At 37.3% G+C, this 12,490-nt stretch overlaps 1 protein-coding gene and 3 non-coding genes across 10 annotated transcripts in view; 3 read left to right on the forward strand and 1 right to left on the reverse strand.

Moving 5' to 3' along the window:
• Positions 1–76: 76 nt before the first annotated feature.
• Positions 77–149, forward strand: trnav-uac (transfer RNA valine (anticodon UAC)). The gene has a single exon. It is a non-coding gene; the product is annotated as a tRNA-Val (tRNA).
• A 598-nt stretch (positions 150–747) lies between these two features.
• trnaa-cgc (transfer RNA alanine (anticodon CGC)) lies at positions 748–819 on the reverse strand. Its single transcript has one exon. It is a non-coding gene; the product is annotated as a tRNA-Ala (tRNA).
• A 3,741-nt stretch (positions 820–4,560) lies between these two features.
• Positions 4,561–12,490, forward strand: part of rap1gap2b (RAP1 GTPase activating protein 2b) — a 52,315-nt gene continuing 44,385 nt past the window's right edge. For 2 of the 7 annotated variants that reach the window (XM_055179661.2, XM_055179663.2), the window contains exon 1: positions 6,538–6,636. Coding sequence is in view for 2 of the 7 variants with exons in the window: in XM_055179653.2 (XP_055035628.2) it covers positions 7,605–7,648 (44 nt within the window). In the remaining 5 variants the exon portion in view is untranslated. Of the gene's footprint in view, positions 4,666–5,115; positions 5,334–6,530; positions 6,637–7,389; positions 7,649–12,490 lie in introns of those variants that run through there. The other 5 variants (XM_055179659.2, XM_073871169.1, XM_073871168.1 and 2 more) reach the window with 5 other exon arrangements.
• Positions 6,550–6,631, forward strand: trnas-uga (transfer RNA serine (anticodon UGA)). The gene has a single exon. It is a non-coding gene; the product is annotated as a tRNA-Ser (tRNA).

Genomic DNA, 12,490 nt, shown 5'->3' on the forward strand with positions numbered 1-12,490 from the left:
TATTATAATAAATTAAATGGTTGCGGTGATGTGTGATATACAGTTTTTTTTATTTTGGATATGTGTTGTACGCATAGGTTCCATAGTGTAGCGGTTATCACGTCTGCTTTACACGCAGAAGGTCCTGGGTTCGAGCCCCAGTGGAACCAGAAGTTTTTTTACAAAATTCAAACAATTTATACGATACTCCGTAAAGCGATGTTTAACACATTAAACTTTTATATTTACACCTTGCTAACTATTTATATCTACTCAAACCATATCTATTCAAATAGTTTGAAACTAAGATATGTTAAGCGTTATATAACTTTAAAGTGGAGATTAGTTCCTATTGTATTTTGGATTGTGCAACAGTATTGCATAGGTAAAATTAATGTTTATAATCTATTTATATTTGTTTTAACATTATATTGTAAGGCAATATATTTATTTTTTTAAATGTTGTTAAAATATGAGATATTTTAAATAAGCAAGGGCTTATACCTGTTTCAGACTGATGTAAATATGTTGTTGTTTGTTAGCTCAACTGTGTTGTTAGGTCAACTGTGTCTGTCTGAAATAAATTAAATCATTCAAATCATTCATTCACCATTTGAAGCTTGCAGTTGCACATAACCCTGTCTTTCACACTTGCACTCATATAAGAGCACGTTATGTTCGACTACTAGTAGTGATGAAAATTATACTCTAAAATATAAAAGATAAGACATGACAATGTGAGAATAAAGGGAAGTCTTTCAAAAACAGTGGAGATGCCGGGGATTGAACCCGGGACCTCATACATGCGAAGCATGCGCTCTACCACTGAGCTACATCCCCACATGACGTAAGCACTTGGGGGCAGATCTAGTAGTATTTCTAACAATGCACAGTATCACATTTCAGTCTGATCACAAGGTTTAAGTATACGGGTTTTTGGTTACAATAAAGTCAACAATTTGGGTATTTATTGTAAAATGTACTGTAGTTTGCATTTCTTTCAAACAATTAAGCTAGAAGCAGTGTTTGAATTTTGTCAAAGATTATTGGGGTCCCCCTAGCTAAAATGGGGAAACTTTAACTCAGACCTAACCATAAGGGTGAAATAATAGTTTGAGAAGATTTAATTTAATTTAATGCCCCTAACCATAAACATCACTAAAGATAATAACTAACGTTAAAGATAATAGCTAAAGATTCTTACCGTTAACGGGATGAAAATAATCCATGCGCGGATGCGCCGATACATTGTCTTGTACTTGTAATCAATACATTTCTGTCAGTTCCTCCAAAAAAACAGCGTGAGGCGCACTTAACAATTAAATTTATTTCAGACAGAAATCTTTTGCATTCTTTTATTGCTTTGTGGCAGCGCAAACAAAGAATTTTAAATTGATGTAGTATTTTAATTTTAATAAAAACCAGGGGACCCCCCCCCCATTTATATTTTTGTGCTTCGAAACCAGGTTGTTGCTGTCCAGGAGGTTATTTTGTGTGAAGAAGCTCGAGAATCAGGTGAGCTGCTGATTTTTGAGTGATAATACTGAGTTTTAGCATTATGCATTCACATTTTGCGTTCTGCGCCAAGTGAACCACGCTCGCGCCCACCTCTGCAAGCCGCCAGGGTGCTATTAACTAAACTTTTTTTTGGGGGGGGGTCAAAAGCGCCCGGTAGCCTATCTGATCCAACTATTTGTGTTTTTAATTGCTTGATTCACAAAACACTAAATTCCAGTGGAGTTCGGTTGTCTCCTTTATGCAACGAATAAAGATCAACAGTTAATATATTATTTCATCCTTAATGCAGATCATTACACTGTTTATCTGATGAGTGAGTCAATGTTACATATTTATATTTAAATTCACAAGAATGCTTAATTAGTCAATGTCGACTGGATGGTTATTAAATGGGAATTACTAGTATCTGATGTTGATTCGCATTAAATCCTTCTCCCCCTACTGGACACATCAGGAACAACAGAGACGTATGTCTGCCTGGGCCGTATTGGGTCCATCCCAACTCAAGGCCACAGACTTTGAAGGCAAGACTCTGTATTTGAGGGCTGCATCTATAGGGTTTCCAACTGTCCCATATTAGCTGAGACGTCCTGTATTTTCATCCTAATTAATTGAGCCGTACAGGACCCGTTTTTTGACTGCTACACTGATCAAACCAGTGACTGATACAAGCTTGCTTAACTTCACGTGGTGCCACAAGAACCGAGGGGCAGATAGCATCAAAAACCAGCGAGAGCGATTTGATAAATTATGCAAAGACTGCTATCGTAATGCTCTTGCTGCACTTTGATTTCATCCAGTCTTGTGCCACAAGCAGCAACAGCTGGAGAGGGGGAGCCGAATTTAAATGTAAGCGCGTTGGGAGAAAGTTAAGGCATTTACCAAAAAGAAGAAGAAAGTTAAGTCATGAGTAAAAAACGAATTTTGCCTTTATTTATTAGGTTTGTTTGCTGTGATTCTGTGTTCATTGTTTGATTAAAGTTTTATTATAATGTTAAATAATAGTAACTGTGTATTTTTTTAAAGAAACATTATGTAGGATCGTGGCCAAAACTGGTATTGCAATCACAAAACTTGTGGCTAAAACTGGTACTGCAATCTCACAACTGGTGGCCAATACACAACAAGACAACATAAACATCAGTTGAGGGCTGCAACTCCTCTTTTTAAATGACAATATCCTGGCTATACCACCATTGTCAGTGATATAAGTATTTGAAATGAAAATGATTTCTTCATGTCTAGTGACATATCAGGGCCATTTTATGATTAATTGATATACATTTTTTACATACTGTTCCTTTAACAAAAACATTCCAAAAATGAGGCTTTTATAAAAACAATTGATACTACAATTGCATACCAACACACAAACCATTCACATTGGCAAATTTGGGCTAAAAAAGTCTCCCAGTGATACTTTTGGCTTTGCTCCCTTAAGAGCTTTTATGGCTCCGGCTCTTCTAAGGGAGCAGAGCCAGAAGAGTCGAATCTTTGAAAAGAGTTGACCATCACTATTAAATACACTATACACTAAAAACATCCGCACTGCTGCGGCAGGCCATCCTTTGTCCCATATTTCCGAGTGAGAACGTGGGCAACCCTACCTGGAGCTAAACTGAAATGATACAGGCTGTTTCTCAATATGCGCTCTTGTCTGTACTTGTGTTCTTATGGACTTGTGTAACGTCATCAGTCGCAGCCCAAATACCTACTGTTCCAAATCCAAGGCTGTTTCTCAATTCCAAGAACGCAGAGAACGGACTTGCGTTCTCATGAAGATCGGTCTTGCCAGGCGACCTTGGACACCGCCAAATCAGTATAGTATCTGGTCAGTATTAAAAATATAAATTCTTAATTTTACGCAAAATCCGATATCCGCCGTGATATTCTGTCATCTTTTCTCCCTTTTTTCCAAACGCTAGTCCTTCTTCTCTGCAGAATGCAATATTTATAGATCCTTGGGGTGCATCCCAATTCAGGGGCTGCGTCCTTCTAAGGCCGTATTTGAAGGCCAATGACGTCAACGGACGCAACAAAGGCTGTCCCAATAGAGGGTATGCACATGACGTCACCAACGGTGAGAGGGACTGCCCACTGAGTGGTAAAAGACAGAGCGGCAGCATTTGACTACAGCGTGACATTGGCGAAAACATGGTGAAAACTGTCGGAATGGGAAAAAGCTGTTGTGCGATAGACTGTACTAACAGATTAACAAGAATTCAGAGCTATCGTTTTACAGACTGCCAAAAAACACCAAAAGGAGAAGTAAATTGATCATTCATCCCAACGTCCACAGACCACAGGTAGGTTGATAAGTTGCTAGGGTCACTATCAAGGTTTTACTTTCTACTTAAACATATTTTTTCAAGTATTTGTATTTTATCTGTGTTTTTCTTTGGAAAACATATATTCCAAAGCATATCATAATTTTTATTCTATTACATTTCATAAATACACGTGTTTGTTTTACATTTAATATTATAAGTAGATTAACATACTTTTACTTAAGTAAAAGTACACAATTTAAATGTAATTAGGTATTTAATAAATTTTAATATGCAATATTAAAGAATACACAGTACGATTCTATGCTTTAGAATGTAGTGAAGTAAATTTTTTCCCAATACAAACACCCTAATAAAGCACAGATGCTTGGAAAATGTAACTAATGTAACTACGTATTGTCCATCTCTGCTATCAAGTCCAACTAAATTTAATTTAAGTTGATAATAGTCAGTTTTACTGGCATTTTCGCAGCAGCCGCTATGAAAACCAGCCATTTTGTTGAACGTTTTGCCACTCAACCGGGCGAGCTCTCGCATGGTCACGTGGAAAAGTGACGTCATGCACACCCTCTATTCGAAGGCTCCTTCACATGCATCTTCCAAATGTGGCCTTTCTTTCCCCTGAAACCCAGGATGGATCCTTCACAGCCTTGGCTGTTAAAAAGGCTGTTACCTGTTATTATAAAAGTTCTCTCTTTTTGTCGAGATTGATTGACGCGCAGCAGCCAATCAGCACCCGCGATCTATGTGCAGGCGAGCATCCCACCCACAGAACTCCGTGTTGAGTTGAGTCGGATCGCTGATACAGACGCAAACTTTTGCTGTTGCTTTAAGGACAATTTCTTTAATGTTGTTGTATGTGTTTGTGCGTAAATGCAAAGTAAGTGCATGTTATTTGACTTCGGTAATGACCAAATCTGTGTTACGTTTGACTTCTCTTTTATTTGGCTTCATAACGTGAATGGCTTATTACTTAATAATAATTATTTGTACACGGTCATTTATTTCGGTTACGCTTATATTTCACATTGTCATTTCTACACATTTATGTCATTAGTGTAATTATATCGTAAAACATCTGGATTTTAAGTGTTTTGTGTCAAAGATTAAACAAACGCATATAACGTTACAAGCCCAGACAGTGCACCGCTGCTAGCCTTTGCAAAGTGTATGATGTCACCGTTTTCTATGACAATGTGTATGACATGCAGTAGCCAGCTTTGTTACATTAATGTTATTAATGCAATGTTGATTGTTAATATTTAGTTGTTAATATTATTTGCAAGTTTTTTTATCACACAACTTATGTTTACGTTTTCTGTGTTTATAGAAAGACCACATATATACACATGGACACTGCATCTAATCTTGAGTTGCTGTGGTGACAATTACTCCCAAATAAGACATCAAGTCTCTTACCGGACACCTTCTGGTGGGTTTCAGTCAACTATACCAGATATATTATTCTATCCAAACATTTCTTTCATTGGCTGTCCCAAGATTCAATGCGCGCCTATGACGTCTGGGTATTTTGAAATAAACACTTGGGTAAGTAAAAGTGTATATTTTTACAAATTAAAGGTCCTTGTCATTGTTTTATTATTATAAATTATGTTTTGGTTATGTGAATTAATATTATTGCTGCAATAGTGTGCATGTTGTGTTTTACTTTTGTAAAGTAAATGTCGTGGACAGTAGAGGCTGCAGCCTTCAAATACCGAGTCTTGCCTTCAATGTCCGCGGTCTTAGAAGGATCCAGACCCTGAATTGGAATGCACCCTTGGTTTCAGTATGGCAAGCCGTTTTGACTTTTATATTTGTTGAGTTCTTGATATCAACAATTAAATTTTCACTAGTTAAAATTTTAATTTTTGATATCAGGAATTAAAATTTCTACTAGTAGCCAAACAATGGCAATTGTTGATATCAAGAATTACATTTCCACTAGTAAAAATGTTAATTCTTGATATCAGAAAATGGATTTCTACTAGTAACAATTGGTCTTTTTGATATCAAGAATTGAATTTCAACAATTTAATTTTCTCCAGTTAGCCTAAATGTCACCATAGGATGGCAAGCCGTTTTAACTTTTATTCGTTGTGTTCTTGATGTCAACAATTCAATTTTCACTAGTTAAAATTTTAATTATTGATATCAACAATTACTTTTCCACTTGTAACAGTGTTAATTCTTGATATCAACAATTCAATTTTTGATATCAACAATTAACATTGTTACTAGTGGAAATGTCATTCTTGACATCAAAAATTGAATTGTTGATATCAAAAATTCAATTAAATGATATCAACAATTAAATTCTTGATTTCAAGAATTAACATTGTTACTAGTGGAAATGTAATTCTTGATATCAGCAATTGAATTTGAATAACAGCCTATGGTGACATTTCACTAGTGAAAGTACAATTACAGATATCAAGAATAATCATTGTTACTAGTTGAAATGTAATTATTGATATCAACAATTGCCATTATTACTAGTAGAAATGTAATTTCTGAAATCAAGAATTACAATTTTAACTAGTGAAAATTGAATCATTGATATCAAGAACTCAACGAATAAAGGTTAAAATGGCTTACCATACAGCTGTGTACATAAACTTTACTTTGCAAGGCTGTGCGTTTGATTCTGCGCCCTATGTTGGCATACACATAAAAACAAACTATTACTTGTGTTTTAAGATTAAGTAACTAGCATTATTTTTCTAACATGGTTATATACTCTAGGCTGAACGGGTTGTGATGGGCTGCGATGGCCGAGTGGTTAAGGCGTTGGACTTGAAATCCAATGGGGTCTCCCCGCGCAGGTTCGAACCCTGCTCGCAGCGAAATTGTAATTTTTTAATATTTATTAGCTCTGACAAAACCAATACAGTTTTTTTATGTATCGTTTAAAGTAGTAATGCATACATTATTACAATAAATTATTAATAAAAAAATTTAAAAATACCAACAGTTTAGTTGATCTGACATGATTTTGCCAGTAGGGTGCGCTAAAGTAATTCTAGTCAGTCCAAGGCAAGCCTTTGTTATTGTATGTATTGTATTTTCATAAAAGAACCATTTCATTATTTTATTAAAAAAGTAGGTTTACATAAACATTTAATCTCGTAACAGGATATGCTTATAATGTACCTGTATTGTATTCTCTTGATTCTCTTGAATGTGTGTTTTGAGGATAAAAATCTTATATAATCCACACATCTTAATGGACTTTGGTTGTGCAAAAAATACTTCCTTATGCAACCTGTCCTATTCATCCTAAGGTTAATGTAAAGCAAGATGCATAACTGTGTACAGATCAATGGCACCAAATGATAATGACGATTTTAACAAATTAAGAGGCAATGCATTGTTAAAAAAAATATTGGTTTTGAGCACTCATATCTTTTCTGTTCAAACAAACAGAATGACCAGAGGGTCTCTAGAGAGAGAGAGAGCGAGCGAGCGATATAAAAATACTGTATTCAGACCCACCCACACCCCCTCCTCTCTTTCTCTACCAGCTTCTCCTCTACTTACCCTGTTTGGAGTTAAGCACTAAAGTGAAAGGGAGTGACACAGCAGGTGTGAAAACCCAAAACTGTCACCTAAACACATCTGCACACAGATTGAGAAAGAGGGGTGGAGAATGAAATCATTTCAGAGGCACAAAAGAGAGTGAGGAAACTAGAAAGCGAGTGGTTGTACAACAAACACACAGTGAGTCAGACCGAGAACGGTACCAGACCGTACGCGAGAGAGAGAGAGATTGTTGGGAACAGTGTGAGAATTACAGTTACAGACGAAACAAGAGGGACAATGCTGAGGAGGAAGAGAAGCGTGTCCTTCGGTGGATTTGGATGGTACGTCGCTTATGTGGAACAGCATCAGCTGTGTGCAAATGTCTGCCTGTCTGCTGTCCTGTGTGTGAGATGCTCCATGCTTACTAGTCTTTATTTATGGGGGCAGCATGCTTGCATGTGCTGTTTTTTATTATTCTGCATTTACTGGCTGATTTAGAGTTAGAGATAACTGAATATTGATTTGTAATAGTTCATAGATGTAATAGATGATATTAAAAGTGCCATATAGCTTATGCATTATTTGTGTAATAAGACTAAGCAGCATGCAAATGTGTTATCAGATGATCAGTAGAAGTTCAGCGCTGGTTTGCTCCTTTGCTTGCTCATATGGGTCAGAAATTAATATGCATGACAGTTTATGCAGGGACGTATAGCCTTAATTAATATGTGACCCTGTCTGTGAAATCCAGGAGCATCAAAGTTTGATTTTATTTTTTGACATGACCTTACTCAGTCAATATTAAAAGTATTAAAGTAAATCACACATGCAGGGTCACATATTGTTTTATTGTTTGCTAAAAAAGTCATATTGTCACTATCCAGTTTTCTGCCAGCTCCGTGGACTCCATCATCCAGCACTTAACAGTCTGCAACCTCATCTCCCGCTGTCCATTGAAAGCAAATCCTTCCTAATTCAGTGTTTCAGAGATGCTATATTCTGTACAGTGTTCCCAGACGCTGAATATTTTCCATGATGTTAAATGATTTAAGAGGTTTTAGCCCCGTTAGAGTGCACATTAACATGATTCCTCGCTTTTATAGTGCTTAGGTTCTCTTCACATTTCCCTTCTCACTTCCTTCTTGAAACTCCGATCTCTCACAGTGTGAGGTTCAATTGGTCGAGTGTGGCTTTGTGATTTGGTTCAGTAGGTGTGCAGGAGCGCGAATGCTTATCTATGTATGCTGTTAAATATGTTTTTGATTGTGTGTGTGCCTCTGTGTCACCAGACGTGGAGACGCTGAATACAGAAGCGACTGTAATGAGAAGTCAGATGGAGCGAATGTTTAATTTATGATGTGGATGAAAGCATTTCAGCTCTCCACAGCGGCTTTTACAGCTTTCAGCACTCTCATCGTGTCATTGATATGAGACATTGTGCTTTTCTTACGTTTCCTCTTTTTATTGCTACTTTTGTGATTTTTTATGTGCATCGGAGCGTGACAGCTTTCCAAAGTTTCCTGGAAATTGCATAGGAGTTCTTATGCTTAGGCTCAGGCTTAGGCTTAGAATTATATTGATGGTTACACTCAAACAAATGCTGGGATATTAAGCAGACGCTTTTGTCTATTTTTCAACCCAGCGTTGGGTCAAAAAAGGATGAGCCCAGCAGCTGGGTTGAATTTAACCCTGAAAACTTTTATATTTTACAAAACAATAGGTTAAAACAACCCAGTGTTTTGGCTTTAACCAACCCAGCATGGGTTTAATTACAACCCAGCGCGCTGGGCTCGTCCCTTTTTGACCCAATGCTGGGTCGAAAATTACCCAGCATTTTTAGAGTGTAGGTATGAGCTTTGCATAACTTAAAGTTTAGTGTTCGCTGTATGGTTTAGTTAAGTATTATGTTGAAAGTTAGGTTAAGATAGCTATATGCCACAGTCACACTAGACTTTTCGTTAAATTGACTTCCATTCATGTGTACACTTAAAAAATGGTGGATTTTTTTCAATCCAGCGCTAGGTCAAAATAGTACAAACAACTCAGCATTGGGTCAAAAAAGGGCAAACTCAACCAGTTGAGTTCTAATGTAACCCTACTTTAGAGTGTATGCAAATGTAGCAGACAGAAAACGCAAGCTCATGCGAAAAAAACTCACATTTTAACGTTCAATACTGTAGTTCAAGTGTGGTGAACTCTGACCTGCATATTCGTATCACATGAAAATAAAACTATCGCACAATTATATTTTTGTACAATTATGACAAAGGGTTAAAATCCATGATGTGTGATCTAAAAAAAATACACTTTAAATGTACAATATGGGTTTTTAGTGGCAATTAGCGGTGAGATTGTGAATTGCAACCAACCTCAATTACGAATGAGGTTAAAATGAGAAGCTACGGTAGCCGCCACAGGACAAACATGTTTTCTTCTGAGACTACGTAGGGATGAAATGCGCTCAGTATAACAGTTTGTCCATTTAGGTCTACTGTAGAAACATGATGGCAACTTCCATGTAAGGGGACCCTGCATTGTATGAAGATAAAAACGGCTTTCTCGCTGTGTGTCGCCCGTTTCTTTTAAAGGGACACTACACTTTTTTAAAATATGCTTATTTTTCAGCTCCCCTAGAGTTAAACATTTGATTTTTACCCTTTTAAATCCATTCAGCTGATCTCTGGGTCTTCCGCTACCACTTTTAGCATAGCTTAGCATAATCCATTAAATCTGATTAGATCATTAGCATCGTGCCAAAAAATAACCAGAGTTTCAATCTTTTTTCGATTTAAAACTTGAATTAAAAGTTGCAATTAGCGCAATGTTAAACATTTAGCACAATGCTAATGGTCTATTCAGATTTAATGAATTATGCTAAAAGTGGTATTGCCAGACCCGGAGATCAGCTGAATGGATTCCAAAACATACAAAATCAAATGTTTAACTCTAGGGAAGCTGGAAAATGAGCATATTTTCAAAAAAAGTGGAGTGTCCCTTTAATGAGGTCATTAGGAGGGGTTTTAAATTCTGGTTGTCATAAACAAATGAGTACCTTCCACTCCTATAACCGACGAGAGACGGGTGACGTGAACTTTACTGCTTCACTTTCATTGGTAGTCGCTCCCGAAAGTCGCTCATAATTTGCATAAAGTTAAACTTTTTCAGCTCGTCACGTCGCTGGATACGGCCAACTTCCTGTCGACAACGGTCACTGTCGCTCGTGTCGCCGGAAGTCGACAAGCTTCCATTGAAATTAATGAAATCATGATGCTCTGCTAATGCTAGTCACTAGCAGCCTTAGCAGGGTTTTAGCCTTAGAGTTAAAGGAATAGTCTACCCTTTTGCCATAATAAACTATGTTATTACCTCAACTTAGACGAATTAATACATATCTGTCTTTTTTCGGTGCGTGCACCGTGCGGCGCGTCGGGAATGTGTTGGCGTTTGGCCTGGCCCCATTCATTCCTATGGTACCAAACAGGGAAGCCACCAAACACTTCCGTGTTTTCCCTTTTTAAAGACTGTTACATGAGGAGTTATACCAGTAAGTATGGTGCCACAAAATAAAACTTTTTTTTTGGTACCATAGGAATGAATGGGGCTAGGCTAAATGCTAACACATTTACAACGCGTTGTACAGTGCACGCATTAAAAAAAGATAGGTATGTATTAATTTGTCTAGGTTGAGGTAATAACATAGTTTAATATGGCAAAAGGGTAGACTGTTCCTTTAAAGGGAAAGTTCACCCAAAAATGAAAGTGGTGTCGTTGGTGACTCGCCCTCATGTCGTTTCAAACTCGTAAGACCTCCGTTCATCTTCGGAAACACAGTTTAAGATGTTTTATAGTTAGTCCGAGACTTTGTTGACCCTTCGTTGAAAATCTACGTACGGTATACTGTCCATGTCCAGAAAGGTAATAAAACATCATCAAAGTAGTCCATGTGACATCAGTGGGTTAGTTAGAATGTGTCGAAGCATCGAAAATATATTTTTGTCCAAAAATAACAAAAATTACGACTTTATTCAGCATTGTCTTCTCTCCCGCGTCTGTTGTAAAGCGCATGCGCGAGTCATGTGACTGCAGTGACGCAGATGACGTGTTATCCTCAGACATTTTTGCAAATTACTTTTTTTTTTTAAACTTACAGCATGCATCTCCCTCAGACTGTAAACGAAGCCTGGGGCGCACAAAAAAACGAAAACAGCTGGGGCACACCACATAACACGTCAGCCGCATCGTATATCATCCGCGTCACTACAGTCACGTGACTTTAGTCTCGCGCATGCGCTTCACAGCAGACGGAAGAGAAGGCAATGCTGAATAAAGTCGGGGGGGGGGGGGGGTGTTTTTTTTGGACCAAAATGTATTTTCAATGCTTTAACACATTCTAACCGACCCACTGATGTCACATTGACTACTTTGATTATGTTTTTATTACCTTTCTGGACATGGACAGTATACCGGACGTAGATTTTCAATGAAGGGTCAACAAGGTCTCGGACTAAATATAAAACATCTTAAACTGTGTTTCGAAGATGAACTGAGGTATTACGAGTTTGGGAGACCTGAAGGTGAGTCAGTAATGTCATTATTTTTTATTTTTGGGTGAACTATCCATTTAAGTTTTTGGGTTTATTGTTAGTCTGAGGTTTAAGTTTAAGATAATCTTTTGGTTTAAATCCTGTTACTTGTGATATAAGATTTGCATTTTGTGAATGTCAATAGATTTCACACCTTACTGTGTTATTTTTTCAAGAAATACTAATAAATATTTGGCATGCAACTACAGCTGGCCATCTATTTCTAAATCATCCAAATCGTGTGATAACAAACAACAGCACCATCTCAGTTATCTATGATTCATATGCAGCACATATTTAGGGCTGCAAACAGAATTAATACGGGGCCAGTGTCAGCTATGTGCTGTGGGAAAATTCACATGTGCACACACATGCACACACACATACCCACACCCTTCCTCTTACATTACCCACATCCCCACCACACCCAATAACCATCACACCTCATTTGTTTAATAGTGACACTGCTGTTGTAACCTCACTAATAAACACACGCACACACATGCAGGTATTGATTTTTAGTAACCTATGATGTTATAAACTGTAAGCATTTATTGTGTAAACCTATAAGCTCTATAATGGCTTGTTTGCCCTGTGTCG

Source organism: Misgurnus anguillicaudatus, chromosome 9 (genome assembly GCF_027580225.2).
Source record: "Misgurnus anguillicaudatus chromosome 9, ASM2758022v2, whole genome shotgun sequence".
NCBI lineage: Eukaryota > Metazoa > Chordata > Actinopteri > Cypriniformes > Cobitidae > Misgurnus > Misgurnus anguillicaudatus.